Source organism: Sphaerodactylus townsendi, linkage group LG15, assembly GCF_021028975.2.
Source record: "Sphaerodactylus townsendi isolate TG3544 linkage group LG15, MPM_Stown_v2.3, whole genome shotgun sequence".
Taxonomy (NCBI): domain Eukaryota; kingdom Metazoa; phylum Chordata; class Lepidosauria; order Squamata; family Sphaerodactylidae; genus Sphaerodactylus; species Sphaerodactylus townsendi.
The window spans coordinates 32,192,613-32,219,269 of NC_059439.1; the positions used below are offsets into that span (position 1 = coordinate 32,192,613).

General features: G+C 49.0%; 2 protein-coding genes across 2 annotated transcripts in view; one reads left to right on the forward strand and one right to left on the reverse strand.

Moving 5' to 3' along the window:
- The window catches only part of LOC125444318 (up-regulator of cell proliferation-like), a 39,282-nt gene extending 36,728 nt beyond the window's left edge, over positions 1-2,554 (reverse strand). The window contains 2 exon segments of the mRNA XM_048516746.1: positions 1,695-1,771; positions 2,473-2,554. The gene's annotated coding sequence lies outside the window, so the exon portion shown is untranslated.
- On the forward strand, positions 214-25,073 carry PRSS53 (serine protease 53). The gene is made up of 11 exons (XM_048517018.1): positions 214-291; positions 6,808-6,834; positions 9,096-9,264; positions 11,117-11,397; positions 12,961-13,127; positions 14,444-14,660; positions 15,774-15,924; positions 17,919-18,178; positions 19,742-19,905; positions 22,588-22,819; positions 23,985-25,073. Exons 1-11 carry the CDS (start codon positions 225-227, stop codon positions 23,999-24,001), a joined length of 1,752 nt encoding a protein of 583 aa, XP_048372975.1. The 5' UTR covers positions 214-224; the 3' UTR covers positions 24,002-25,073.
- The last annotated feature ends 1,584 nt before the right edge of the window (positions 25,074-26,657 follow it).

The window sequence follows — 26,657 nt, forward strand, 5'->3', positions numbered from 1 at the left end:
CCTGTCAGGTCAGCAACGCTGTCAATTAATTGCCAAAGCATACCGAGTCCCAGTGATGACTAACAGCAAGTTCTTACACATGCACAGAAATGCCACATTGTGCAAGCCCGGCGAGGTGTGACGGGGCGGAGTGACCCAGAGCGCCTCCTCCCGCAATAGGCACGGGAGGCATATAAAACGGGGTCCCCGGGGAACTGGCAGACGAGAAGAGGACGTCTGCAGGGATGGCAGCCCAAAGAAACGGCGGAGAGTTTGCCGGCGCTGCTGTGCTGTTGATGTTGGTCGTGACAGGTGAGTTTCCACCGGGCAGAGCGCCAGGTTGACGGAGTGTGGACGACCCTGGGAAGGAGCAGGTGGACGGGATGGCAGGGTTGAAATTATGGATGGGGTGGGAATGTATTTCCAGCTGTCTAAGAAGAAGAAGAGTTGGATTTATATCCCCCCTTTCTCTCCTGCAAGGAGACTCAAAGGGGCTTACAATCTGCTTGCCCTCCTCCCCCCCAACAAACACCCTGTGACATAGGTGGGGCTGAGAGAGCTCCGAAGAGCTGTGACTAGCCCAAGGTCACCCAGCTGGCGTGTGTTTGAGTGCACAGGCTGATCTGAATTCCTCAGATAAGCCTCCACAGCTCAGGCGGCAGAGCTGGGAATCAAACCCAGTTCCTCCAGATTAGACTGCACCTGCTCTTAACCACTACACCACTGGCAGATAGACAGCTGGCTAGGTAGAGGTTGAAGACGATGCCGTCCTGTGCAAAATTTACTCCCGTCTGAGCGCCTGATGGAAATCCACCAACTCTGCTTGGCCAAGTTCCTTCTCGGCTTTATATCCATGTCTCAGATATTATCTGATGTGGATAAAATATACCTTCTTCTCAGATTTGGATCCTTACATGTCCTATAGGGTTGGCCTTTTCGCACCGGCAGCCTCGAAGATTCGATCTCAGACTATTTGGAAGGAAATAGTATGATCGAAATTTGCACAAGAAGTGTTAGATTCTAGCTCAGATAAATTGGAAAGGTGAATTGAGAGGGACTAAAGGTCCATATATTTCATTCTTAGTTGGTAAAACTTTTATTGTATATCATGTTAATGTATATGTTTTAATATTGTAAAATGGCTCTACAATAAAGCCTTGCTGTACTAAGTACAAACTCTGCTTAGGACTGAACTATGACAGGCAGAGAGAGAGAGAGAGAGAGCAGAGAGAGAGACGGCGGCCAAGAAACAGCTATGATGATAGATAAGCGCGGAGGCAGGTGGAAAGGCGTGAAATAATTGGAAGGTGGACAGGTAGACATTTGGAGTAAAGGGCTGGGCGGAAAAGGAGAGAGAATGTTACTTTCATAATGTAGGCAGAGAAGAAAGTGAAAATCTTGAGGCACCTTCAGAGCTCTTATATTCCAGCATTAAATTCTAAAAAGCTGGAGCAAAGATCTTGGAAATGTGCTGAAGTTTACAAAAAAACGTTTACGTGGCAGTGAAAGTTTGGAAGGTGGCCCAAGATTCCTCTTTATTCTTACTACAACAGAGCAAATGGGGCTACCCTCTGGTTTCTGGCATGGAAGCAGCTCTTTGCCCCGCAAATGAGAGGGACCTAGGTCTTGATATCGTTCCTGGCAGCCAGATTCTCCAAACTGGAAGGCTGTTTCTTGCTTACACTTGCTGTTGGAGACAAAGGATTCGGGGTTACCTTTGAACGATGAAAGTCCTGGCCAACGGGAATCCGAGAAGTTGATTTGTTTTAGTAGTAAATTTGCCCATGACAATCTGAATTATAGATATAGATAGATATAATTGTAAATACACACATAAATGCACACACACACATAAATCCACTCTGCCAAAGTTTAGAAAACAATTAGCAGTGATTATAGAGGACACACCAGTGAGGCTTCTGGTTAAAAACTCTTGGCTGATGAAGAAGAAGAAGAGGAGTTTGGATTTATATCCCCCTTTTCTCTCCTGCAGGAGACTCAAAGGGGCTTAGAATCTCCTTGCCCTTCCCCCCTCACAACAAACACCCTGTGACGTAGGTGGGGCTGAGAGAGCTCCGAGAAGCTGTGACTAGCCCAAGGTCACCCAGCTGGCGTGTGTGGGAGTGTACAGACTAATCTGAATTCCCCAGATAAGCCTCCACAGCTCCGGCGGCAGAGCTGGGAATCAAACCCGGTTCCTCCAGATTTGATACATGAGCTCTTAACCTCCTACGCCACTGCTGACAGATAACATCTGCCTCTCCTTCTTTCTGAAGAAGGGAACTTTGATTCTCAAAAGTTTATATTCTAACAATCTTGCTGGTTTCTAAGGTGCTATTGGACTCAAATCTGGTTCCTCTCTCTCTCTCTCTCTCTCTCGCTCTCTCTCTCTCTCTCATACAATCTCTTTTTAAGGAATTAAGCTCTGATTATATGGCATTGAGCTAGAGGGGAAGGAGGGTAGCGTTGCCAAATGACCAAAAAGAAACTCACCCTGACCTGCTCCTGTGCCTTGTCTCCAGCAAACACCATCACGAAATGTTCACAGACCTCTGAGTTCAGCATCATCACTAGCCAATGCCTGTGGATCAAGTTATTATTAAAAGCCCAGGAGCCAGGGCTAGTTGAAAAACTGGAAACCGGGTGGGGAGGAATCGGAAGGAAACACTTCCCTTCAGATCTAGTGTCACAATAGGACAGAGGAACGGCTGATGTTGGGGGTTGCCCCTATGATTCATATGAACTCCAAGCACAGGGGCACAGACCGCAGGAAGTGTTTTGGAGTGGGGGGGGGGCACTGTAGCCTTTTTGGGCAACGCAGTTCAATAGGTTCCTATCCCTGGCATAACCATGCAGAAAGAACTGACCAGAATCGTCATGGTGGCTACTTCGTTCTCTCTCCTTCCATGCCCTCAGCGGCTGTACAATGTGCAGAAATTCAACAGGTGTAGAGTATGTCATACACGGAAAGCTACTCTTGTTGAATTGTTCAGGAACCTCCCCAGTTTTGGTTGGTGGGAAGCTGTACCCCATAAAGCCTGCCATGAATAGGGCTGGCAAATTGCAGTATATGGGGACAGAAAAGGAATCCCCTCTCCCGTTTTGGATGGGCTGTTGATTCTACTAGGATCGGACCACAGTTGTTTGACAATGGAGGTGTTTTTTTAAAATCGTCATGTGACAGGATGAAATCCAACAGATGTAGCTCGCAGAATCTCAATTAATGGATGCAGCCTTATCAAAGAGAGCCATCAGCCAGGGCTGGGCAAGTTACCTTTCTCCTACCTTTGAGGTTCTCCATCTCCCTCCTCAACAGCCTAAAAGCTAAAGTTGCCAGCTCTGAGAAATGTCTGGGGAAGGTGAGATTTGGGGAAGGGAGGGACCTCATTGGTATATGACGCCATAAAGACCACACTCCAGGGCTGTTGTTTTCTCCAAGGGAACTGATCCAGGTAGCCAGGAGATGAGTTAAAAATTCCAGATCCCCGAGCCCACCTCGGGACTGACAATCTTACCAAAAGCTTTTTATTGGGAAACCTCTGAGGGCGAGAGGAAACCCAGTTGGGTAACCTGTGAGTTTTCTGTCACAATCAGGGCTTTTAAAAAAGGAGACTGCATCCTTCTCCCCCTTCGAAAAAAGATCCTGGAGCCAATGATCCCCACCTTAGCTGAAGCCCTTGTTCCAAATACCAGACGTGAACGTGTTTCGTGCCGATTAGAAACAGCGTTTCTCTGAACATGTGCAGAGTGTCCTTTGAGGAGCAGCAGTGGTGTAGGAGGTTAAGAGCTCGTGTATCTAATCTGGAGGAACCGGGTTTGATTCCCAGCTCTGCCGCCTGAGCTGTGGAGGCTTATCTGGGGAATTCAGATTAACTTGGGCACTCCCACACACGCCAGCTGGGTGACCTTGGGCTAGTCACAGCTTCTCAAAGCTCTCTCAGCCCCACCCACCTAACAGGGTGTTTGTTGTGAGGGGAAGGGAAAGGAGATTATGTAAGCCTTTGGAGTCTCCTGCAGGAGAGAAAGGGGGGATATAAATCCAAACTCCTCCTCCTCCTCCTCCTCCTCCTCCTCCACCTCCTCCTCCTCCTCCTCCTCTTCTTCTTCTTCTTCTTCTTCTTCTTCTTCTTCTTCTTCTTCTTCTTCTTCTTCTTCTTCTTCTTCTTCTTCTTCTTCTTCTTCTTCTTCTTCTTCTTCTTCTTCTTCTTCTTCTTCTTCGCCAACCTTGCCACCACCGGTCTTCACCCAGAAAGAGCGTTGAGGCCGGCTGATTGGCATCCAATGGTGTGCAAGACTCTGGAGGCAGCGCCTGTAACCTGTTTTCAACTCCTCCGTAAGAAGTCCTTAACCAGGAGGGGAAGAAATCATGACTGACAGGCTGTGATTAAAGGCGCCAACTGTCTGGACTCATGTACCAGACTAATTGCGGTGTGTCGGCACCCGTCTGTACACACAGAGAGGTTTCCTCCCCGCCATCCCAAGCTTCTGTACATCTCAGCAAGAAGAAGAAGAAGTTTGGTTTTATATCCCCCCCCCTTTCTCTCCTGTAAGGAGACTCAAAGGGGCTTACAATCTCCTTTCCCTTCCCTCCCCCCCACAACAAACACCCTGTGAGGTGGGTAAGGTTGAGAGAGCTCCGAAGAACTGTGACTCGCCCAAGGTCACTCAACTGGCATGTGTTGGAGTGTACAGTCTAATCTAGTTCACCAGATAAGCCTCCACCACTCAAGGTTGGAATCCCAATATTACTGGGATCCATTATCAAGATCTATGGGTCCCTCATACCATCGGGACCCATTATCCTCCTCCTTCTAAGGGGATTAGGTTCAGGTGGGATGCCATCTTGGGATATTATAACTGCTGTTTTATTATTATAATTTATGGATATTTATGATGTTTTTATGTGATTTTATGTTGTACACCGCCCAGAGCCCTTCGGGGATGGGGCGGTATATCAGATAGATAGATAGATAGATAGATAGATAGATAGATAGATAGATAGATGAATGAATGAATAGATAGATAGATAGATAGATAGATAGATAGATGAATAGATAGATAGATAGATAGATAGATAGATAGATAGATAGATAGATAGATAGATAGATAGATAGATAGATAGATAGATAGATAGATAGATAGATAGATAGATAGATAGATAGATAGATAGATAGATAGATAGATAGATAGATAAGAGGCAGAGTGGGGAATCAAACCCAGTTCTCCAGATTAGAGTGCACCTGCTCTTCACCACTATGTCACTGCTGCTCCGAGAGAAAGAGGCGGAAAAAGTATTCAGGCTGAGGAAAGCCCTATCACTTCTTTGCGATCTCTACAGTTCGGGCAGGTGTTCAAGGCACAGTAGCCCGGCCAGCTGCGGAGAAGGCAAGCGGTAGCTTGGGAAAGAACCTGGGTGCGGTAGCAAACGTCAAATTAAGGATGTTGACTGTGTGTATATGTATTATGTGGCACCTTGGCCCATTGCCTAATGGACCTGCTCCTGTTGGTTTTCTGCTCAAAAATAAAACGGGCACGGCAGCTTCCTTTTCGTCGGAGCAGCTGGGGGAAATTTATCTCGGCGGAATCGCTTGCCCCGAGGAAGAGGTTCTGAATCACTGTTTGCTAGAGAGCTCTGCTCACCAAGACTTTCTCTTGCAATTATGCAATCGTTCCTTGAGGCAGAAGGGAGATGTGCCTGGGTAGGAGATGGAATATCGTCACCCAACCAACCACAGATTCTTGGATATTTGGCCCAGTTCACACAGGACAGGAAATGAGGTGGCCCACACCTGAGGTGGTAGAAGAAGAGAAGAAGAGTTTGGATTTATATCCCGCCCCCCCATTCTCTCCTGTAAGGAGACTCAAAGGGGCTTACAATCTCCTTGCCCTTCCCCATCCCCACTCCAGAAACGCCCTGTGAGGTAGGTGGGGCTGAGAATGCTCTGAAGAACTGTGACTAGCCCGAGGTCACCCATCTGGCATGTGTTAGAGTGCACAGGCTAATCTGGTTCCCCAGATAAGCCTCCACAGCTCAAGTGGCAGAGCGGGAATCTGGAAGGGGGGATATAAATCCAACTCTCCCCTTCCCCTTCCCCTTCCCCTTCCCCTTCCCCTTCCCCTTCCCCTCCGCCTCCGCCTCCGCCTCCATGCCTCCCGCCCTCCGCCTCCGGCGTGGTCGGCATGTCAGCGTCCAGCGTCAGCGTCAGCGTGGTCAGCGTCGGCGTCGTGATCTTCTTCTTCTTCTTCTTCTTCTTCTTCTTCTTCTTCTTCTTCTTCTTCTTCTTCTTCTTCTTCTTCTTCTTCCTCCTCTTCTTCTTCTTCTTCTTCTTCTTCTTCTTCTTCTTCTCCTCCTATGCAGTGGCATAGGAGGTTAAGAGCTCGTGTATCTAATCTGGAGGAACCCGGTTCGATTTCCAGCTCTGCCGCCTGAGCTGTGGAGGCTTATCTGGGGAATTCAGATTAGCCTGTACACTCCCACACACGCCAGCTGGGTGACCTTGGGCTAGTCACCGCTTCTTGGAGCTCTCTCAGCCCCACCTACCACACAGGGTGTTTGTTGTGAGGGGGGAAGGGCAAGGAGATTGTCAGCCCCTTTGAGTCTCCTGCAGGAGAGAAAGGGGGGATATAAATCCAAATGACTACTCCTCTTCCTCCTCCTCCTCCTCCTCTTCCTCTTCTTCTTCTTCTTCTTCATCTTCATCTTCTTCACATGCCCACAATCACAGGTCTTTTCATTCTTGCCAGCTTTGTGTAAGATCCAGAAGCGAGACACAAGGAAATGTAACAAGGAAATGTAACCATTCTGAACTTTTTTTTTCTTTTCCCCAGGTCTTCCGCTAAGATCAAACGCAGCAGGTATGTGTTTTGAGCTCGACCCATCTCCCTGGTTGTTCTTTTCTTAAGCCTTCATTAACTAAACAGTCTAGTCAGGATAATAAAACACACAATTGCAGCTGAAATCCTCTGAACATTATTCGGAGAGGCAGGGGCCAGTATATTTTGGGACTTTGCTTTGTCTTGCGAAGTAGTCAAGCTTGGAGCTGATGAACACAATGCACATTTTACAGAATTCCCCCGGCCTGAACAAAGGAAGAAGAGGAGTGGTAGTTTGGATTTATATCCCCCTTTCTCTCCTGTAGGAGACTCAAAGGGGCTTACAATTTCCTTGCCCTTCCCCCCTCACAACAAACACCCTGTGAGGTGGGTGGGGCTGAGAGAGCTCCGGAAAGCTGTGACTAGCCCAAGGTCACCCAGCTGGCATGTGTGGGAGTGCACAGGCTAATCTGAATTCCCCAGATAAGCCTCCACAGCTCAGGCGGCAGAGCTGGGAATCAAACCCGGTTCCTCCAGATCAGAGTGCCCCTGCTCTTAGCCACTGCTCTTAGCCACTACGCCACTGCTGCTCCCTATATAAATTTTGTGACAGGGGAAGGGAAGGCAGATCAGGGCCACTGCTGAATATGCAGAGAGCTGGACTAGATGGACTTTGGTCTGATCCAGCTGGCTTCATAAACACAGGATAAGAGTATTATACCATGAATTATTTGTACCCTGTTCTTCCAAAATGGCTTAAAGCGGCTAAGAACGTTTCAATCCTATCGATAAGAATGATCAACCACAAATGAAAATCAGATGAGAATTCAAATCAGCAAAAATCCCAGTGGCCTGAAATTACACAGGACTCAAGGAACAGCGTAGCTCAGCTTGAGAGAAAAGTTCATCTCTGGCAACCGAAAGCTGGTGATGAAGCCGGACGTTAGAGGAGAGGGGAAATCCAGATGTAGGGGGCTCGTGTCAAGAGAACCCAGAGAAGGGATTCTGAGGCCCCTTCCGCACATGCAGAATAATTCATTCATTCATTCATTCATTCATTCATTCATTCATTCATTCATTCATTCATTTATTTAAATTTATAGACCGCCCAATCCCCAAGGGGCTCTGGGCGGTGCACAACACTAATCTATATACAATATGTAAGACGGAGCTATTCCACCGGGCTTTTGGAGGGGCTGGCCGCGGTTCTATTGCCCCCCACTGAAACCAGAACTAAGCTGCCTTTTCCATCCTGGTAGGGCCCTGATTCCATCCTGGGCCCTGCCTCTCCTCCCTTCTCCTTTGGCCTTTAGACCGGGCCCCTGTGTGTGTGTTTTTACGCAACCTTGTTGTTTAATCTGTATTTATTGTTTTAATTGCTGCTGAATTTTAATGTTAGATTTTATGTTATATTGATTTACTGTTCTGGAAACAGTCATGTTGTGAGCCGCCTCGAGCCCTTCGGGGATGAGGTGGCCTATAAATTTAATAAATAAAATAAAATAAATAAATATAAAACAAGGGTCACAATAGTGACCATATACACTAAAATCCATTAAAACCATTAAAACCATTTAAAGAGCGGTCAAAAACAATAACAATAGTAATGGCGTCCCGTAACCCAATTCCTTTCAAACCACCCCCAAAAAGAAGGGAGCGGCCGGACTCCGCCCTGAAATTAACAGTAAATATACAAAAATAAATTATAAAAGATAGGGAGCAAAAGGGCCAAGGAGCAAAGCAAGGAAGGGGGGCAGGGGGCACACCTCAGCGACTGGACACTCCAAAGGCCCGGCGGAACAACTCAGTCTTGCAGGCCCTGCGGAATTCACCAAGGTCCCACAGGGCCCGGACAGCTGGAGGAAGAGTGTTCCACCAGGCCGGGGCCAGGGCTGTAAAGGCACTTTCAATCCACATACTGTATGTAGAATTATTTATGCCTAATAAAGGTTTACTGTACTGTACTGTACTTTCAATCCACTTTCACTGCACTTTGCAGCTGGATTTTACTGTATGGAACAGCAAAATCTACTTGCAAACAGTTGTGAAAGTGGATTGAAAGTGCATTATTCTGCATGTGCGGAAGAATGAGAAAGCTTTTTAAAACTTGCTTCTGTTTGAGTATCCTGGCTTCCCCCTGGAGAATCCTGGCCATTTTAGATTGGAGAAAGAGGTAGGGGCTGTCTGCAAATTGTCTCTTGAGAAATTCTCTACAAGTCAACGCAAATGGGGTCTTCGGGGAAAACCGTTAATGCTCTTTTCAGTCTGTAAATATGAATGTTTCTGACCTCCTTTCTCTGCAGGTCTACTCTGTGGCAACCAGAGGCCAATTCCACGAGTGGCAGGCGGCGTGAATGCCCAGAGTGGGGAGTGGACCTGGCAAGTGAGCCTCCAGAACCGTGGAGAGCATATCTGTGGTGGAAGCGTCATCGGTCATCGGTGGATCCTGACCGCTGCTCACTGCTTTTTTGAGTAAGTCCTTTTTGCATGCCTTTCGATCCTCCTGGGGACTTGCCTCTTGGAATGCATTCATCCTGGGGTGCACAAGCTAATCTGGCTCACCAGATAAGCCCCCACAGCTCAAGTGGCAGAACGGGGAATCAAACCCGGTTCTCCAGATTAGAGGGCACCTGCTCTTCACCACTACACCACACTGGCCTCTTCCACACGTGCAGAATAATCCACTTTCAATCCACTTTGTAGCTGTGCGGAATAGCAAAATCCACTAGCAAACAATACATTTCTTAGAACCTTGCAATAGCAGCAACTGTTGTTGTTACTTTTGTTTAAAAACATCGTTGTTGATTTTGTAAATGAATGGTTTAATGATATGCAGAGACTGTTATCTGGCAAAATATTTTATTAATTCTTCTTCACGCAACGTGTGATTGGTGTTTGGAATATGCTGTCCCAGGAGGTGGTGATGGCCACTAACCTGGATAGCTTTAAAAAGGGCTTGGACAGATTTATGGAGGAGAAGTCAATCTATGGCTACCAATCTTGATCCTCCTTGATCTGAGGTTGCAAATGCCTTAGCAGACCAGGTGCTCAGGAGCAGCAGCAGCAGAAGGCCGTTGCTTTCACCTCCTGCATGTGAGCTCCCAAAGGCACCTGGTGGGCCAACGCGAGTAGCAGAGTGCTGGACTAGATGGACTCTGGTCTGATCCGACAGGCTCTCTCTTATGTTCTTAGGGCCATTGCTTTCACCTCCTGCATGTGAGCTCCCAAAGGCACCTGGTGGGCCACTGCGAGTAGCAGAGTGCTGGACTAGATGGACTCTAGTCTGATCCAGCAGGCTCATTCTTATGTTCTTATGTTCTTATGTTCTTATGGATTGAAAGTGCATTATTTGGTATGTGTGGAAGGGGCCGCTGACTCTCAATTGAGGCAGAATTTGAATCAGGGACTGTACAGCTCCCACTTCTAGCTAGGAGAAGACAGCGGCCCTCTTTAACAGCAGCAAAAGGATGCCATCAAAATGGTACCCAGAGACATCTCACTAGAGGTGAGTGGGAAAAGCGTGTTCCTAGGAATGATTGTTAATGGGGAACGACACCAGGTGAAGCACAATGCAGAGTAAAAATGGGGCCTGTGCAATGGTGGGATCCAAAAATTTTAGTAACAGGTTCCCTTGGTGGTGGGATGCAAACAGTGGCGTAGCGCCAATGGGGCTGGGCGGGGCATGATGGGGGCGTGGCCGGGCATTCCGGGGGCGGGGCATTAATAATTTCTCTGTTACTGTAAAAAACTGTTACTGTAAAAAAAAAGTTCCTAATTTCGAGCTGGTATCTTTCTGTCCATAATTTAAACTCATTCTAGCAAGTCCTATCGTCTACTGCCAACAGAAACAACCACTTCTCCTCTAATTGGCTGCCTGTCAAATACTTAATACTTTCAAATACTTAACTTTGTTTCTAAAAATGAAAAGAGAAGGAGACTTTCCTTAAACAAGGAACTTTACCATATTACTAAAACATGTTTTTTTTTAAAACAGCCCAACAGGGAGAATTATCTCCCGTTTTCTACCTTCGCTAACCAGCCACATAGGAAACAACAGGACTTTATGATTTTTGGACCTAAGGGAATTTCTGACGGAAAAGCGGACCCAATTAGTAACCCCCTCTCGGCACACACAAATGATTAGTAACCCACTCTCAGGAACTGGTGAGAACCTGCTGGATCCCACCTCTGGGCCTGTGCCTATCTATGCCAATTCTGGTGCTCTTTAGGGCTCCTCCTGGCATATCCTAGGTTGATCAGTGGGAGGACTAAAATGTTTCTCTCTTTCTCTCTCCGTTCCCCCGCACCCCCACCACCACCACAGGACGGGGTACAAAATAATCCCAGCGGATTGGAAGGTGATTCTGGGCCGTGTGAGACTGACAGGTGACCCATTCAGGGGTGAGGAGCGTGACGTCGCTGAGATAATCATCCACGAGAACTACACCAACTACATGAAAGGCTATGACATCGCCCTGGTGCGGCTGGCGCTGCCCGTGTGGTTCGGCCGGGATATCTCGCCCATCTGCCTGCCCCGCGCAGACCACCAGTTCGCCTTTGGGACGCAGTGCTGGGTCACCGGCTGGGGCGACATTGGCATGAACAGTGAGTGAGCCAGCGGTGAAGTCGGGGAGGGGGTGAAGTTTGCGGAACGGTGGGGATCGGAATTGGCAACTCATCTTCTACCACTCAGCCTAGTCAAGTTTGAGGCGTCCCCTGAGGTTGAAGGAAGCCTTCGACCTTTGGAGAGCAGTAGAGAGCAAGTCAGTGTTCCTAGAAGAGCCAAGCAGAGACCACCTCCCAAATCAATAATGTAAACTTGGAGGTTTGGCTAAAAAAGAGGGTTCGGTTTGCATGCCTTGATTTAGAAGAAGTTGGATTTATATCCCCCCCCCTTTCTCTCCTGTAAGGAGACTCAAAGGGGCCTACAAACTTCTTTCCCTTCCCCCCACACAAAAAACACCCTGTCAGGTAGGTGGGGCTGAGAGAGCTCAGAAGATCTGAGACTATCCCAAGGTCACCCAGCTGCAGTGGTGGGATCCAAAAATTTTAATAACAGGTTCCGACGGTGGTGGGATTCAAACAGTGGCGCCTGCCAAGCATTACAGCATCTCTCCAGTCCCTATTGGCTCGCAGGGAGGTTGCTTTGTAGCAATCGCAGGCTTCTCGGGTACCTACAGAAAAAATTAGTAACCACTTCTAGAGAAGTGGTGAGAACTGGTTGGATCCCACCTCTGCCCAGCTGGCATATGTTGGAGTGCACAAGCTAATCTGGTTCCCCAGATAAGCCTCCACAGCTCAAGTGGCAGAGCGGGGAATCAAACCCGGTTCTCCAGATTAGAGTGCACCCACTCTTAACTACACCACATTTTTAGCCTGTCCCTCCTCCAAAGGGTTGAGGGTAGCCTAGACGGTTCTCTCCGTGCCTCCCTTTTATCATCTCCTGAAACCCACAGAGAATGACAGGTCCAAGGTCACCCAGGGAGTTTCCTGGCGAGTGAGGGATTCGAACCTGGATCTCCCAGGGCTCAGTCCAACACTTCAACGGTTTGCCCCGTTCTTCACCACACTCTGTCTTTCCTCTTTCTGTGGAACTTCTGATCCGGTGGGAAAAAAAACTGTGAAGAGCAGCAGTGGCGTAGGAGTTTAAGAGCTCGTGTATCTAATCTGGAGGAACCAGGTTTGATTCCCAGCTCTGCCACCTGAGCTGTGGAGGCTTATCTGGGGAATTCAGATTAGCCTGTACACTCCCACACACGCCAGCTGGGTGACCTTGGGCTAGTCACAGCTTTTCGGAGCTCTCTCAGCCCCACCTACTTCACAGGGTGTTTGTTGTGAGGGGGGAAGGGCAAGGAGATTGTCAGCCCCTTTGAGTCTCCTCCAGGAGAGAAAGGGGGGATATAAACCCAAACTCTTCTTCTTCTAATCCCTTGTGCAATTGACAACTTCCTGACTCTAGCAATGGATGGGAGAATTGAAGGTGCCGGCCCGGGCATGGTCTGAGAGCTCAGGAAACAGCAGTGTAGACTGAGGTGAAGCAGCTGTGAATGTGGTCCATCCCAGACCTCTGGCAACCCCCTTGTCAGATCAGGATAGCACCGTAACGCATCCAGACACGGCCGTGAATCCGGAGGAGGATTCTAAATGTTCACTCTCCTCTTCTCACAGCTTCTCTGGCAGACCCCATGCACCTGCAGGAGATGGCCTTGGACCTCCTGTCGAGGGACACCTGCAACTGCATTTACAACAACCTTCGGGACCGGAAGATCGTCCAGCCTGCTTTGCCGCGTATGGTGTGCGCCGTGACCCCTGACCGCACGAAGGGGCCCTGCAAGGTCAGTGGGGAAAAAACCTAAACAAACCTTGTGCGGTTCTGTCACAGAAGAGAGAAGGGTGTCTGGTGTTTTGTGTTTTGTGCTGGTGGGTTCGCAGCTGGAGCTAACCAAGAACAAACCTTCACTTCCTTTTTAACCCCCCCTCCCAAGTTTCTAGTCCTTAAGGTGGCAGAGGTGTAGGCTGTGTCTGGGGAAAGAATCTGAAAGAGGATTGGGAACGGTTGCCAGTCCACAAATGTCAAACTCGCAGCCCTCCATACGAACATAAGAACATAAGAACTAGCCTGCTGGATCAGACCAGAGTCCATCTAGTCCAGCATTCTGCTACTCGCAGTGGCCCACCAGGTGCCTTTGGGAGCTCACATGCAGGGTGTGAAAGCAATGGCCTTCTGCTGCTCCTGAGCACCTGGTCTGCTCAGGCCTTTGCAATCTGAGATCAAGGAGGATCAAGATTGGTAGCCATAGATCGACTTCTCCATAAATCTGTCCAAGCCCTTTTTAAAGGACACCTAGAATAGGTGTCAAACTCACGGCCCTCCAGTTGTTATGGACTACAGTTCCCATCATCCCCTGCCAGAATGAGCAATTGGCTGTGCTGGCAGGGGATGATGGGAGCTGTAGTCCATAACATCTGGAGGGCCACGAGTTTGACACCTATTCTAGGGGGACAAAATCAGGAAACCAACTTACCCATGAGGCTGCAGTTCATATATTACACATATATGAGAGGGAGAGAATTGTCTAGGCTACCCTCAACTCTTTGGAGGAGGGACAGGCAACAAATGTGGTGTAGTTTAGAGCAGGTGCACTCTAATCTGGAGAACCGGGTTTGATTCCCTGCTCTGCCACTTGAGCTGTGGAGGCTTATCTGGTGAAACAGATTAGCTTGTGCACTCCAACACATGCCAGCTGGGTGACCTTGGGATAGTCACAGTTCTTTGGAGCTCTCTCAGCCCCACCCATCTCACAGGGTGTTTGTTGTGAAGGGGGAAGGGCAAGGAGATGGTAAGCCCCTTTGAGTCTCCTTACAAGAGAGAAATGGGGGGATATACATCCAAACTCTTCTTCTTCTCCCAAAATTACAGCTGCTCCCAAGAGTATGGAGATCAGTTCCCCTAAGAGAAAATGGCTGCTCTGGAAGGTGGACTCTTTGGCATTAAATCTCCTCTCCTCCAACCCTCCCCAGGCTCCGTACCCCTATTTGCCAGCAATTTCCCAATCTGGAGTTGGCAGCTCCACTCCTAAGAAAGGAGTGATTGGCTAGCAGCTGTGCCAGGGTGCACCAAATGCTCTAAACTCCTCCCTCTTTTCCCCAGGGTGATTCAGGCGGCCCGCTGGTTTGCCTGGAGGACAACCGATGGTTCCAGGCTGGGATCATGAGTTTCTCCATGGGCTGCGAACAACTTTATAGCCCCATCATCCTGACAGAGACCAGGGCTTACGCTGGCTGGATCCAGAGGCACGTCTTGGGGGCTTCATTTGCTAATCAGGCCGAGCCCCGGCCCAATACAACGGACCAATACTTGTGTACAGGTATGGTTCCTTATCAATGCCTATTTACATTCTGTGATTTTTAATAGTCCAAGCATCAAGCGTGGAACCCAGACACCTTCTCTCAGGGTCAGGGAAAGGCACACAGACTGAGGATTGTGGATTCGTGGATCTATGCCAAACTACACCCTTTTTGTAGAATATTCCCATTTCCCCAGAATGTCTTAAAAGCAGCTTGTAGAAGAAGAAGAGTTTGGATTTATATCCCCCCTTTCTCTTCTGCATGAGACTCAAAGGGGCTTACAATCTCCTTGCCCTTCCCCCCCTCACAACAAACACCCTGTGAGGTAGGTGGGGCTGAGAGAGCTCTGAGAAGCTGTGACTAGCCCAAGGTCACCCAGCTGGCGTGTGTGGGAGTGCACAGGCTAATCTGAATTCCCCAGATAAGCCTCCACAGCTCAGGCGGCAGAGCTGGGAATCAAACCCGGTTCCTCCAGATTAGATACACGAGCTCTTAACTTCCTACGACACTGCGTAGGAATCGGAATAGATTTTAAGGAAACGTTACTAGAAAATTATCAGTCGTATGGAAAAGATACTCTGGGAAGAAACCCCACACGTCTAACAAAACAGTAAACTTTCTAAAGTATGATTGCTCAGTTCCAAAGCAAAGCCGTAATAAACCGAATGGTCGAGTTTCTCCCCCTTGTGGCAGATGTTTGTATTGCCCATACAGCCGATAATTGAAACTGCTTAATTTGACACATGATGGAGTCGACAGGAAGATTGAGAAGGGAGGGGTCGTCTCGATATCGACCTCTAGCATTTTGAAGCACTTCAAAGGGAACTAGCACAAACCTGGAACATTAACAGCAAACTAGGGCAGCTGACCAAGTATAGCCTGTTTCCTGACATTCAGCAGGAAACAGGTGGCAGTATTTTGCCCCAACTGGAACGTCTGGCTAGTCTACAAGGGCCGCCCCATGTAAATACCCGAACAGTAGTCAAGTGGTGGTATCAAACCCATTTGAGGCAGCCCTCTTCTCTCCATTTGTATATCAATGGGTTTGGGTTCTCATCGCAGTTTACGGGATCTGGTTGGCTGTGGGGAGTGGCAGGGAAAGGCATTGCTTCATATTTTACACTGATTTCCAGGTTGTGGGACGCTGAAACGAGACGCTCCTGGCTCAGGGGCAGAGGGGCTCTGGCCATGGTATGTGAGCCTGGAGTTCAACGGGCAGCATGTGTGTGGAGGCACCTTGATCTCGGAAAACTGGGTCGTGACGGCTGCGCAGTGCTTCATTGGGTGAGCAAGGAATGCTGGGTGGGGGAAATGAGGCATGATGGGTAAATAGCAGTAGTCGTGCCACTCTGTGCTAAAATCTTCATTCCGTGCCAAAAAAAGCCAAATTTTGCAACTTTGAATTGAATTGAGCACTTACCAGGGATGCTCTAGGCCAGAGTCTCCATGGTGGTCGATATCAACCTTGGGGGGGTTGCTGGGACTATCCAAGGGGTCAATAAATGCCTAGGGGTCAAAAGGGGATCTATAAACACTGGGGTCGATTTTGAACCGTTGGGTTCAAAAACTGACACTTGTTTAAGAAATAAAAATGCATTAAACAATACAATAAATTTAAACAACAATTATAGGAACAGACACATAAACTGAAGAAGGAATAACAAGCCATAAAGGTGAAATGAATCTGATCAAGAGACAGGAATGAAGGGAAACGGTGAAGGAGTTTATTCCTTTAAAACAAAGAGATTCATTATTGATAGTAATTATTTGGTCATTTATTTATTTTACATGCCTGAGGGTTGGTCAAGGATTCCATGTGGGGGTCAAGGGTCTAAAAAGTTTTGGGGACCCTGCTCTAGACCAATCCTACATTTGGCAGGGGTTTGGACTAGATGGCCTCTGTGGACCCATCCAATTTTATAATTCCATGATTCAATTATGGAGCAGCAGTGGCGTAGTGGCTAAGAGCAGTGGCTAAGAGCGAGTGAACTCTGATCTGGAGGAACCGGGTTTGATTCCCAGCTCTGCCGCTTGAGTTGTGGAGGCTTATCTGGGGAATTCAGATGAGCCAATACACTCACACACACGCCAGCTGGGTGACCTTGGGCCACTGGCGTAATGCCCATTGGGCAAGGTGGGCAGCTGCCCAGGGCATCACCTTGTGGGGGGGCATCAAAATGCTGGGTTCGTTTTTGGGTATTTTAGTGGTTTTTCATTTTTGGCCTGCAGGGGGCGCAGTTTTTAGGCTAGCGGCACCAAAATTTCAGGGTCTCATCAGGAGACTGCCCTTATGCTACCCCCCAAGTTTGGTGAGGTTTGGTTCAGGGAGTCCAAAGTTATGGACTCCCAAAGGGGGTGCCCCTATTCCCCATTGTTTCCAATGGGAGCTAATAGGAGATGGGGGCTACAGTTTTGAGGGTCCATAACTTTGGCCCACCTGAACCAAACTGCACCAAACCTGGGGGGTATCATTAGGGCAGTCTTCTGATGAGGCCCTGAAATTTTGGTGCCGATACATCCAAAAATGCGCTTCCTGCAGGAACATCCCAGAAATTTGCCCAAGAATCTTTGTTCTGCATTGAGTTTTCTGTATTGCTGTCCATGGGGGTTGCTGGCTGGGGGGGGGACATTTCTGAAGGCACAGTCTCAAAACTTTCAGGGTCTAATCATGAGACTGCCCTGATGATACCCCCCAGGTTTGGTGCAGTTTGGTTCAGGTGGGCCAAAGTTATGGACCCTCAAAACTGTAGCCCCCATCTCCTATTAGCTCCCATTTGAAACAATGGGGGATGGGGCACCCCCTTTGGGAGTCCATAACTTTGGACTCCTTGAACCAAACCTCACCAAACGTGGGGAGTAGCATAAGGACAGACTCCTGATGATATGCTGAAATTATCGTGCTGATATGTCTAAAAAGGCACCCCCTGCAGGCACCAATGTCCTGGTGCAAAAAAAAATTTGGTCGTGGTGGAGTGGCCGCCCATGCGGGGGGGGGGGGGCATCCAACTCAGGTTTTGCCCAGGGCTACAGTTTGCCCAGGGCTGCCTCGTTACGCCCCTGCCTTGGGCTAGTCACAGCTTCTCGGAGCTCTCTCAGCCCCACCTACCTCACAGGGTGTTTGTTGTGAGGGGGGGAGGGCAAGGAGATTGTAAGCCCCTTTGAGTCGCCTGCAGGAGAGAAAGGGGGGATATAAATCCAAACTCTTCTTCTTCTTCTTCTTCTTCTTCTAAAGCACGGTGGTGTACATTTGCATCATGACTTCTGCCTCTCTTTTGCAGGCGTCAAGAACCTGCGGCCTGGAAGGTACTGCTGGGTGAGAAACAGGTTGGGTTAAAACGTGGGTGGCAAGCCAGGAGAACCCTCAACCACATTGTTCTTCACGGCGCCTACTTCAACGCGACAGAAGGTCATGACATTGCTGTGGCCCAGTTGGACCACCCCGTCGAATTCAACGACCGCATCCGGGCCATCTGCACCCCATATGAAACCCACAAGTTCCCGTTCGGCTCTACCTGTTGGACCCGGGGGCGGATAGTTGGTAAGCGGAGTGGGAGCAGGACAGAATGTGTCCATTCTGTTCTGGAGGGAACCAGATTTAATCCCGGAATGAACTGATCATGTTAAGCTGATTTATGAAACTGAGGCTCCTTCCGCACATGCAGAATAATGCACTTTCCAACTGCTTTCAGTGCTCTTTGAAGCTGTGCGGAATGGCAAAATCCACTTGCAAACAGTTGTGAAAGTGGTTTGAAAACGCATTATTTTGCATGTGCGGAAGGGGCCTGAGTTGTTTGCAGTATGTTGGATAACAATAGGTTACATCCTAAAAATATACAAAGCTTGAATGCATTTTAAATCATTGAAAATATCCTTAAAACTGAACATGTTTCGTGCCAAAGGCCTTCCGCAATGGTAAAAATTGCAAAACGCACACTTCATAAAATGCAATCATTCAAAATATCACAAACATAACAAATCCGACCCAGCTGTATAAACCCCTATGAATGCATTTACTATGTTGAAGCCATAGACTGTAACATTACACTCATGTAAACACAAGCCAAAACAGTAGAGTACAAAATAAAACTTGAAATAAAACTTTAAATACCACAGCATGAATACCATAGTTCTTACATCTGGTTCAAATCTCTTAGCCAGCAAGGTTGGAATTATAAGGTGTGTTTATAGCCACCTTCAGGAAGCTGTTTGTCACAAGATGCAAAATGAAACCTAAATCATCTCAACAATGAAAGGTGGAATGTGTAGCTAATTAATTTTTATGTTTTGAATTATTGCTTTTTATAGTTTGTGTACTGTAGAGCTGGAAAGGAAAGGGCTATAGAGACAGCCCCTTTACACATTTATGGATTTATGGATTCCATCGCGGCCCCGGCCTACTCCCTCCCTTTCGTTTAGCCTTAGACCGGGCGCCTGCTTTTAAACAACTTTTGTTTATAAAACCTTGGTTATCTTAATTTATAGGTTTTTGCTGTTTGTAATCGCTGCATAGGTTTTAATGGGTTTAGTGTTTTATGTTGTTGATTTTATGCTGTTGATTGCTGTTCGGTAGAACAGTTGTATTGTGAGCCGCCTTGAGCCCTTCGGGGATGAGGCAGCCTATAAGTCCAATTAATAAATAAATAAATCACCTATCACAAGGGAAGATTGTGAAACCCTCCACATATCAACCTGCGTATCCTGGCCCTGATATGTTACAAGCATAGTGTATATTGCATGGCAGAGCAGATCATTATAGGCTGCTCAAATGAGTGAGCCAAGCCACATTTCAAGGAAAGAGATCCACTTTCTCCTCCTCCTCCCTTTCTCCTTTAGGATCCCTAAGGAACTTGGCATGGGTGGATATTACCAGCCCAAATAGGGTCATTTGGTTAGATCCAAATGACAGATCCTTCCATTACCTCCCCCCCCTCCACTTCATTTGGATACATGTCCACTGTATGTTGCATTCTGCCTCCCACTGTGGAAGTCCCTGATGCTTCAGAAGAAAAGGACAGGTGGCAAAGAAGTCCGCAGAGCTGAAATGGTGGCACGATTTGGAGCTACACCCACTAACCAAAGACATTTCTCCATGTTTGTCCAGATGAAACCCATGCGCCAGGTACTCTAGGGGGTGTGGAGGTGACAATCCTTGGTCCCCGAACATGCAACTGCCGCTACAACGTGACCAGCGATCCTGGGCATGAAATCCCTATCACCTCCGAGATGCTGTGCGCAACGCCCTTCAAACGCACCATGCGTTGTGAGGTAAGAAACCATCCACTGAGCTGGCGATCAGGAGAAAGCAAAGGGATGTTCTTGCCAATGGGACGTCTCTTCTTCTTTGTTTTATTTCATTACGTTTATACTCCGCCCAATTCCTGGGCTGAGGGCAGCGTGCAAAAATAAAACAAAACCAACGCACTGTAAAATCACAAGGTAGTACTACAATGCAGTGCAATCTTCAACAATAATATATTTGCTTCTTAAAACCAGATACAGATGGCCGCATTTGTAATCCCTAGGTGCAGTGGTGGGATCCAAAATTTTTAGTAACAGGTTCCCTCGCCAGCCCCGCCCCCCAGCAAAGGGGGCAGAGGCGTACCTAGGCAAACCTGAGCCCTGGGCAAAACCTGAGTTGGATGCCCCCCCCATGGGCAGCCACCCCCCCACGACCCCAAAACATTTTTTTTGCACCAGGTCATTTCTAAATCATCATCACATTATAGAAAATGCCCCAACTCACAAATCTGAACACAGCAATGGTGAAACACACAGGTTCTTTGATAGAGACTGGTGAGATAAAAGGTACGAAAGGCTGAGAATCCATGAATTGCAGTACCTGAAAGGGATTAACCCAGTTCAGGGAGTGACATTAGTCGCAATTGCTATATGGAACCTTCACGTTCAAAGGCAGGATGCCTCTCGGGGAGGCGAGGGCGCGGAGATGGAAAAGCAGACCCAATTAGTAACCCCCTCTCGGCACACACAAATAATTAGTAACCCACTCTCGGGAGAACCTGCTGGATCCCACCTCTGCCTAGGCATAACATTTCTCTCTCCCTGCTATCCACTATTTATTAAGGGAGGAGATGGCGGGAAAGGCAGAATGATCCAACAAAAATTCAGGTGATGCTGATAGTAACAATATATAACACTTGTTGTGGGTGTGGGCGGCCGGCTACAACAGGTGGAATACTTACTCGTGGAATAATCTCAGCAAGGAGATCCTCAAACTTCCCCTCCTTTCCCAAGCCGGGGGATACAGAAACCACACTGTGGAGCTGTCCAGACTTGCTGCGGTGCTGAAATTATTATTCTTCAACTGCATTAAATTTGATGGCTCCTGCTATCCAGAGAAATTCCACTGAGGAACTTGGTGGCTTCATCCGCCTGTTCTCCCACCTCCTTCCATCCCCGGGACAACAGAACAGAACCCAGGAATTCTCCTTGCACCACCCCACTCTGCTCCTAGGATGACAGTTTCGGCTTAAGGAGTTCCTGAGAGCCAGCGTGGTGTAGTGGTTAAGAGCAGGTGCACTCCAATCTGGAAAACCAGGTTTGATTCCCCCGCTCTGCCACTTGAGCTGTGGAGGCTTATCCGGTGAAACAGATTAGCTTGTGCACTCCAACACATGCCGGCTGGGTGACCTTGGGCTAGTCACAGTTCTTTGGAGCTCTCTCAGCCCCACCCACCTCACAGGGTGTTTGTTATGGGAGGTGGGAAGGAAAGGAGATTGTAAGCCCCTACAGGAGAGAAAGGGGGGATATAAATCCAAACTCTTCTTCTTCTTGCCACCTTATCTCCGTTGAATCCAACTTTCCCACCGGAAGAATAGTTGGTTTTTATCGCCCACTCTTCTCTACCTTGAAGGAGTCTCAAACCTGCTTACAGTCACCTTCCCCTCCCCACAACAGACACCATGCGAGGTAGATGGGGCGGAGGGAGTTCTGAGGGAACTAGGATTAGCCCAAGGTCACCCAGCAGGTTTCATGTGCAGGAGCAGGGAAACAAATCCAGTTCATCAGATAAGAGTCCACCATTCTTACGGAGGAAATCAAACCTGGTTCTGCAGATGAGAGTCCACCGATCTTTATTACAACACCACGCTGGCTCTTTGGTCTTGTGCTGAAAATCATTAGGAGCCGTTCGACTCAGTGGTCCTACTGGCTTTTAACATGGAAGTGAATGTATACCTTATGTGTATTGACCATTAAGGCCCCTTCCACACATGCAGAATAATGCACTAATGGTAAAATCCAGCTGCAAAGTGCACTGAAAGTGGATTGAAAGTGCATTATTCTGCATGTGCGGAAGGGAGACTACTGAAAAGAAAAGCTACTATTGGCGTCGACTGTTCCTATGAAAAAGGGCTATGTAACCTCCAAAATGCTGTGATTTAGATATTAGTCATTTCAGAAGATATTATTTCCTGCATCCCTAAGTATTTGCACAGTGGCAGATAGGAAGGCGTTCCAAAGAGTGATCACTACTGCTCAGAGGATTATCGGCTGCCCTCTCCCCTCCTTGGAAGAACTCTATAATTCCCGAAGCCTAAAGAAAGCCCAAAATATTCTGAGAGACCCGTCTCATCCAGCACACTCTCTTTTGGAACTGTTACCATCCGGCAGATGATACAGGTCTATCAAAACTAGGACAAAGAGGCTTAGAGACAGCTTCTACTCTAGACCTGTGGCTATGCTAAACTCCGTGGCTTCGTGTTGATGCGTTTGGGGCTGTGTAGGGATGGGTGGAGGAAGGGGAAAGTGAGGATGGGGTATGAGTCTGAAATTGCGTGCATCGAGGAATGCTGCTGTAAATTTAGTTGTGCGTGCACAATGACAATAAATGCTTATGCTTATTTGCACACACAAATTTTGCACCTGAGTCGTCAACTTTCCAGCATCTGTCAAACTAAAAGGACCCCTCTTCTGCTTTTGGACCTGCAGGAGTCTGTCGGGGAACCTCTGATTTGCAACGAAAAGGGCTCCTGGTTCTTGGCGGGAATCTCCAGTTTTGGCAAGGGTTGTGGGACCGTGATCCGCCCGGGCGTTTACTCGGCAGTCGCTGCCCACCAGCAGTGGATCATGGAAACTGTGTGGTCTGCTTACTACAACAAGCAGGTGCCTCCGGTTCCAGTTGCAACGGATGACGATAGCTGCCCGATCCTTAAGCCTGCAGGTAAGATTGAGAAACCCACTGAATTCTGAACCTCCTAGCACTGGGGGCTTATTTATTGGAGTTGCAGAAAAAGAATGCAGACCCTGCCTTCCTCTCCTGTAAGAAGAATAGTTTGGATAGATATCCCCCTTTTCTCTCCTGCAAGGAGACTCAAAGGAGCTTACAATCTCCTTTCCCGTCCCCCCTCCCACAGCAAACACCCTGTGAGGTGGGTGGGGCTGAGAGAGCTCTGAAGAACTGTGACTAACCCAAGGTCACCCAGCTGTGTTGGGAGTGCACAAGCTAATTTTGTTCACCGGACATTCCTCCACAGCTTAAGTCGCAGAGCAAGAATCAAACCTGGTTCCCCTGATTAGACTGCACCTGCTCGTAAAACACTACGCCATGCTGCCTTGAAGCAGCTTACAAACTCTTCCTTGTCCCCTCCTCACAACAAGACACCTTGTGAAGTTGATGGGGCTGAGAGAGGTTCAAAAGTACTGTGACTGTCCCAAGATCATCCGCAGGTTTCATGTGGAGGAGTGGGGAATCAAACCCGGTTCTCCAGATTAGAGTCTGCCGCTTTTAACCACTACGCCATGCCGACGGTCAAAGAGCATTGCGGCGCAGTGGCTGCTGCTTCTCCAGGTTTGCCTGGGGAAGGCAACTGGCATTGCCCAATAGTATTCTCCCCAGCAGAGGTGGGATCCAGCAGGTTCTCACAGGTTCCCGAGGGTAGATTACTAATTATTTGTGTGTGCCGAGAGGGGGTTACTAATGGGTGATTTTGCCACGTGATTTTTGCCTTAGTTACGCCCCTCCGCTCAGCAGTAGCGTGCTGAACTTGAACCAGTCTAGCAGGAGGTGCACCAGCGTGCGTGGCAGCCTGCGCCTGCGTGCATTCGTTTCCAGCCCAAGGACCGGCGCAGTGGCTGCGTCCTTGCCACATCCCCACCCAGGAATGTCCCGCCCCTGGAATGCCCAGCCACGCCCCCACTGTGCCCCGCCCAGCCCCATTGGCGCTATGCCACAGTTTGAATCCCACCACCATGGGAACCTGTTACTAAAATTTTTGGATCCTACCACTGCTCCCCAGCCTCCTCCTATTGCTTTAAAGTTGATAAAACATCTCCTCCCGAAGCAACACAGAGAAATGAGTTTGCTCTGCCTTTTTCTTCTTCTGCAGGAGCAGGAAACCGATAGCGAGACGCGTGAAGACCAAACTGGAGACCCGAGACTTGGCGGGAGCAAAATTCTGCTTCTCTCCTCCTGCCTCTTGCCTACAGAGACTCTGGAAAGCGGCGGTAATCTCCAGCAGCCATGCGTCGGACTCCTGGGAAGGCGCTCTGGGTAGCTTCCGGCCCAAGATCCAGTCCTTACAATTTCAGAAGCGATTAGGTGGCCGTTTTCTGCATTTGTGGAGGGGAGGCAGTTATCAGGCCTGATTGCCACGTTACCCAAAAGACACCAGAGACCCTCCTAGATCAAGCTCAGCGGGGCGCGGGGGGGGGGGGGGAAACTCCCCCAACTGTGACTGCTGCTCAAGTTATCCCCTTCCCCATTTTACAGACAGAAAAACTGAGGCTCATCTACTGCTTCCATGGAGTATGAGTCGGTGCAAGAGTCTGTCTACTGCCGAGGCATATTGTGAGGGATAGAATTATATTGTATGATGTAACCCCGCTCCCATACCTGTCTGCTCTCATGGGAAAACCAGACCCGATGAACCAGCCTCGGGGGCTTGCCTCGAGGTGATCTGAACTGGTTTCACACTGACGTTTAAGACCGAATTGTTATGTATTGATCCACTGAGCTCGCCTTTTGCAAGCGCAAGGATGTGTTTCAGCTGCCCCTGAAAACTTTGTCCCCAAGCCGGTTCTAGTACACCCGGAGGCAAGAGGGCACTCACAAATCCAACAGTCCAACCCCGTCTGCAGCCCAATTGCTCTGTGCTGGAGGACTTGGTCAGGCAGACAGACTAACACTACACCGTTCATTCCTATGTATGTATTGACGAGTCACAGCTGACTTATAGCAACCCCCAGCAAGGGGCTTTCGGGACATGCGAGAAACAGGGGTAATTTGTTATTGCATTTCTCTGCAAAGCCTTCCTTGGTGGTCCCCCATCCAAGTACTGACATTGTTTAGCTTCTGGAATCTGATAGGATCTGACTACACCAGGGGTCGGGAACCTTTTTTACTCAAAGAGCCATTTGGCTCGCTCGCCCCCCACTTGCCCCCAGCCCGCTTGCCCCCACTAGCCCGCCCGCTTGCTTGCCCCCCCGCACGCCCCCTCCTCTCTTGCTCGCCCCCCCTCACTTGCCCGCCCGCCAGCTTACCTGCTTGCCTTGCCCGCCCGCTCCCTTGCCCGCCCGCTTACCTGCTTGCCTTGCCCGCCCGCTCACTTGCCCGCCCGCTTACCTGCTTGCCTTGCCCCCCCCCCCCGCTCACTTGCCCGCCCGCTTACCTGCTTGCCTTGCCCGCCCACTCACTTGCCTGCCCGCCCGCCCGGCCACCTGACTGCTTGCCCCCCTCGCTTGTTCGCCCCTGCCCGCTCGCTCGCTCACCCCCCCACTCACTTGCCCGCCCGCTCGCTCGCCGCTTACCTGCTTGCCTCGCTTGCCCGTCCGCCCCCGCTCACTTGCTCTCTCACTTGCTCACCCCCGCTCTGCTCGCTCACCCGCTTACCTCGTTTCCTTTAATTTCCGGGAAGGGGCAGCCACGCAGGGAGCCTCACAAGAAGCTGTGAAGAGCCGCTTGCGGCTCCCGAGCCGCGGGTTCCCAACCCCTGGACTACACCATGCTGACTCCACCACCACCACCACCCCCCCGCATTCTGTCCTTGTAAAGATGGCTCCGAGTCTACTAAATTTCAACTTCCTAGATCAACGCGGAAGCATCTTAAAAACTTTAGCACCTCTATCAGTGGTCAGACCCCCTGTGCTACTCAAAAGTTTTTAGTGTTTAAACATTTCAATGACTCTGCCTGACTGGCAGGCTGAGACACAGGGACTTGCCTGGGGCAGCCCCCTCTACAGGATTCTTGGCTAAAAGGCTTCAGAGCGGAGATGTAGATGGAACGCGTGCAGCCGCATCTGAGCCCAACACTCAACCCATACCCTGCGCCGGCTGCTCTCAAACCTCAGCAATTCTTACACATTTATTGCGGCTCTCAGAGCAACGGCTGACGGGGCAAGGCCTGGAAATCCAGACCGCGTGTTGTGGGTTCTTCGACCATCTTGTTTTGGTTGATTTCAAACTGTAAGACTGACATATCTCTGATTGCATGCGTGTGTATATATTTATTTTCATGCTCACTGTACGGAATAAATTATTTGAAGGAAACGAGCTCTCTGGAGACTTTCACGTGATCGATGGTTAAGGGAACCTAAAACCAGCGTTGCTGCATACCAGTTAGCTGGGAAATGCTCCAGGTGACCAGAAGTACAAAGTTATAACGAAGGATCCACCAGTAGCTACTAGCTGTGGTGTTTAAAGGGAGCATCCATATTTGGAAGCAGGGCCGGAGGCGACATCAGCAGAAGGCCTCTGTGGGCTGTTTTTGGATTTCTAGAAGACCTGGTTGGCCACCAAGTGAGACAGGACACTAGGTTTGCTAGTCTGATCCGATAGGGCCTTTCCTATGTTCTTCGGGGCCACTCCCGCAAAGCATTCATGTTGTGGTCTACAAGATGCACCCACCAAAACTGTAGGTGGGCTGATTCTCGGAGCAGTAATGACCGCTCGGTGCATCTCAAAACACAAAACAAGGCCAACTGCTTGGAAGCAAAGCAGTTTTGGGTTTTAAGACCTGAGACAGACAAGTGGCTCGGCCCCATCGGAGAATTTCTGAGGGTGG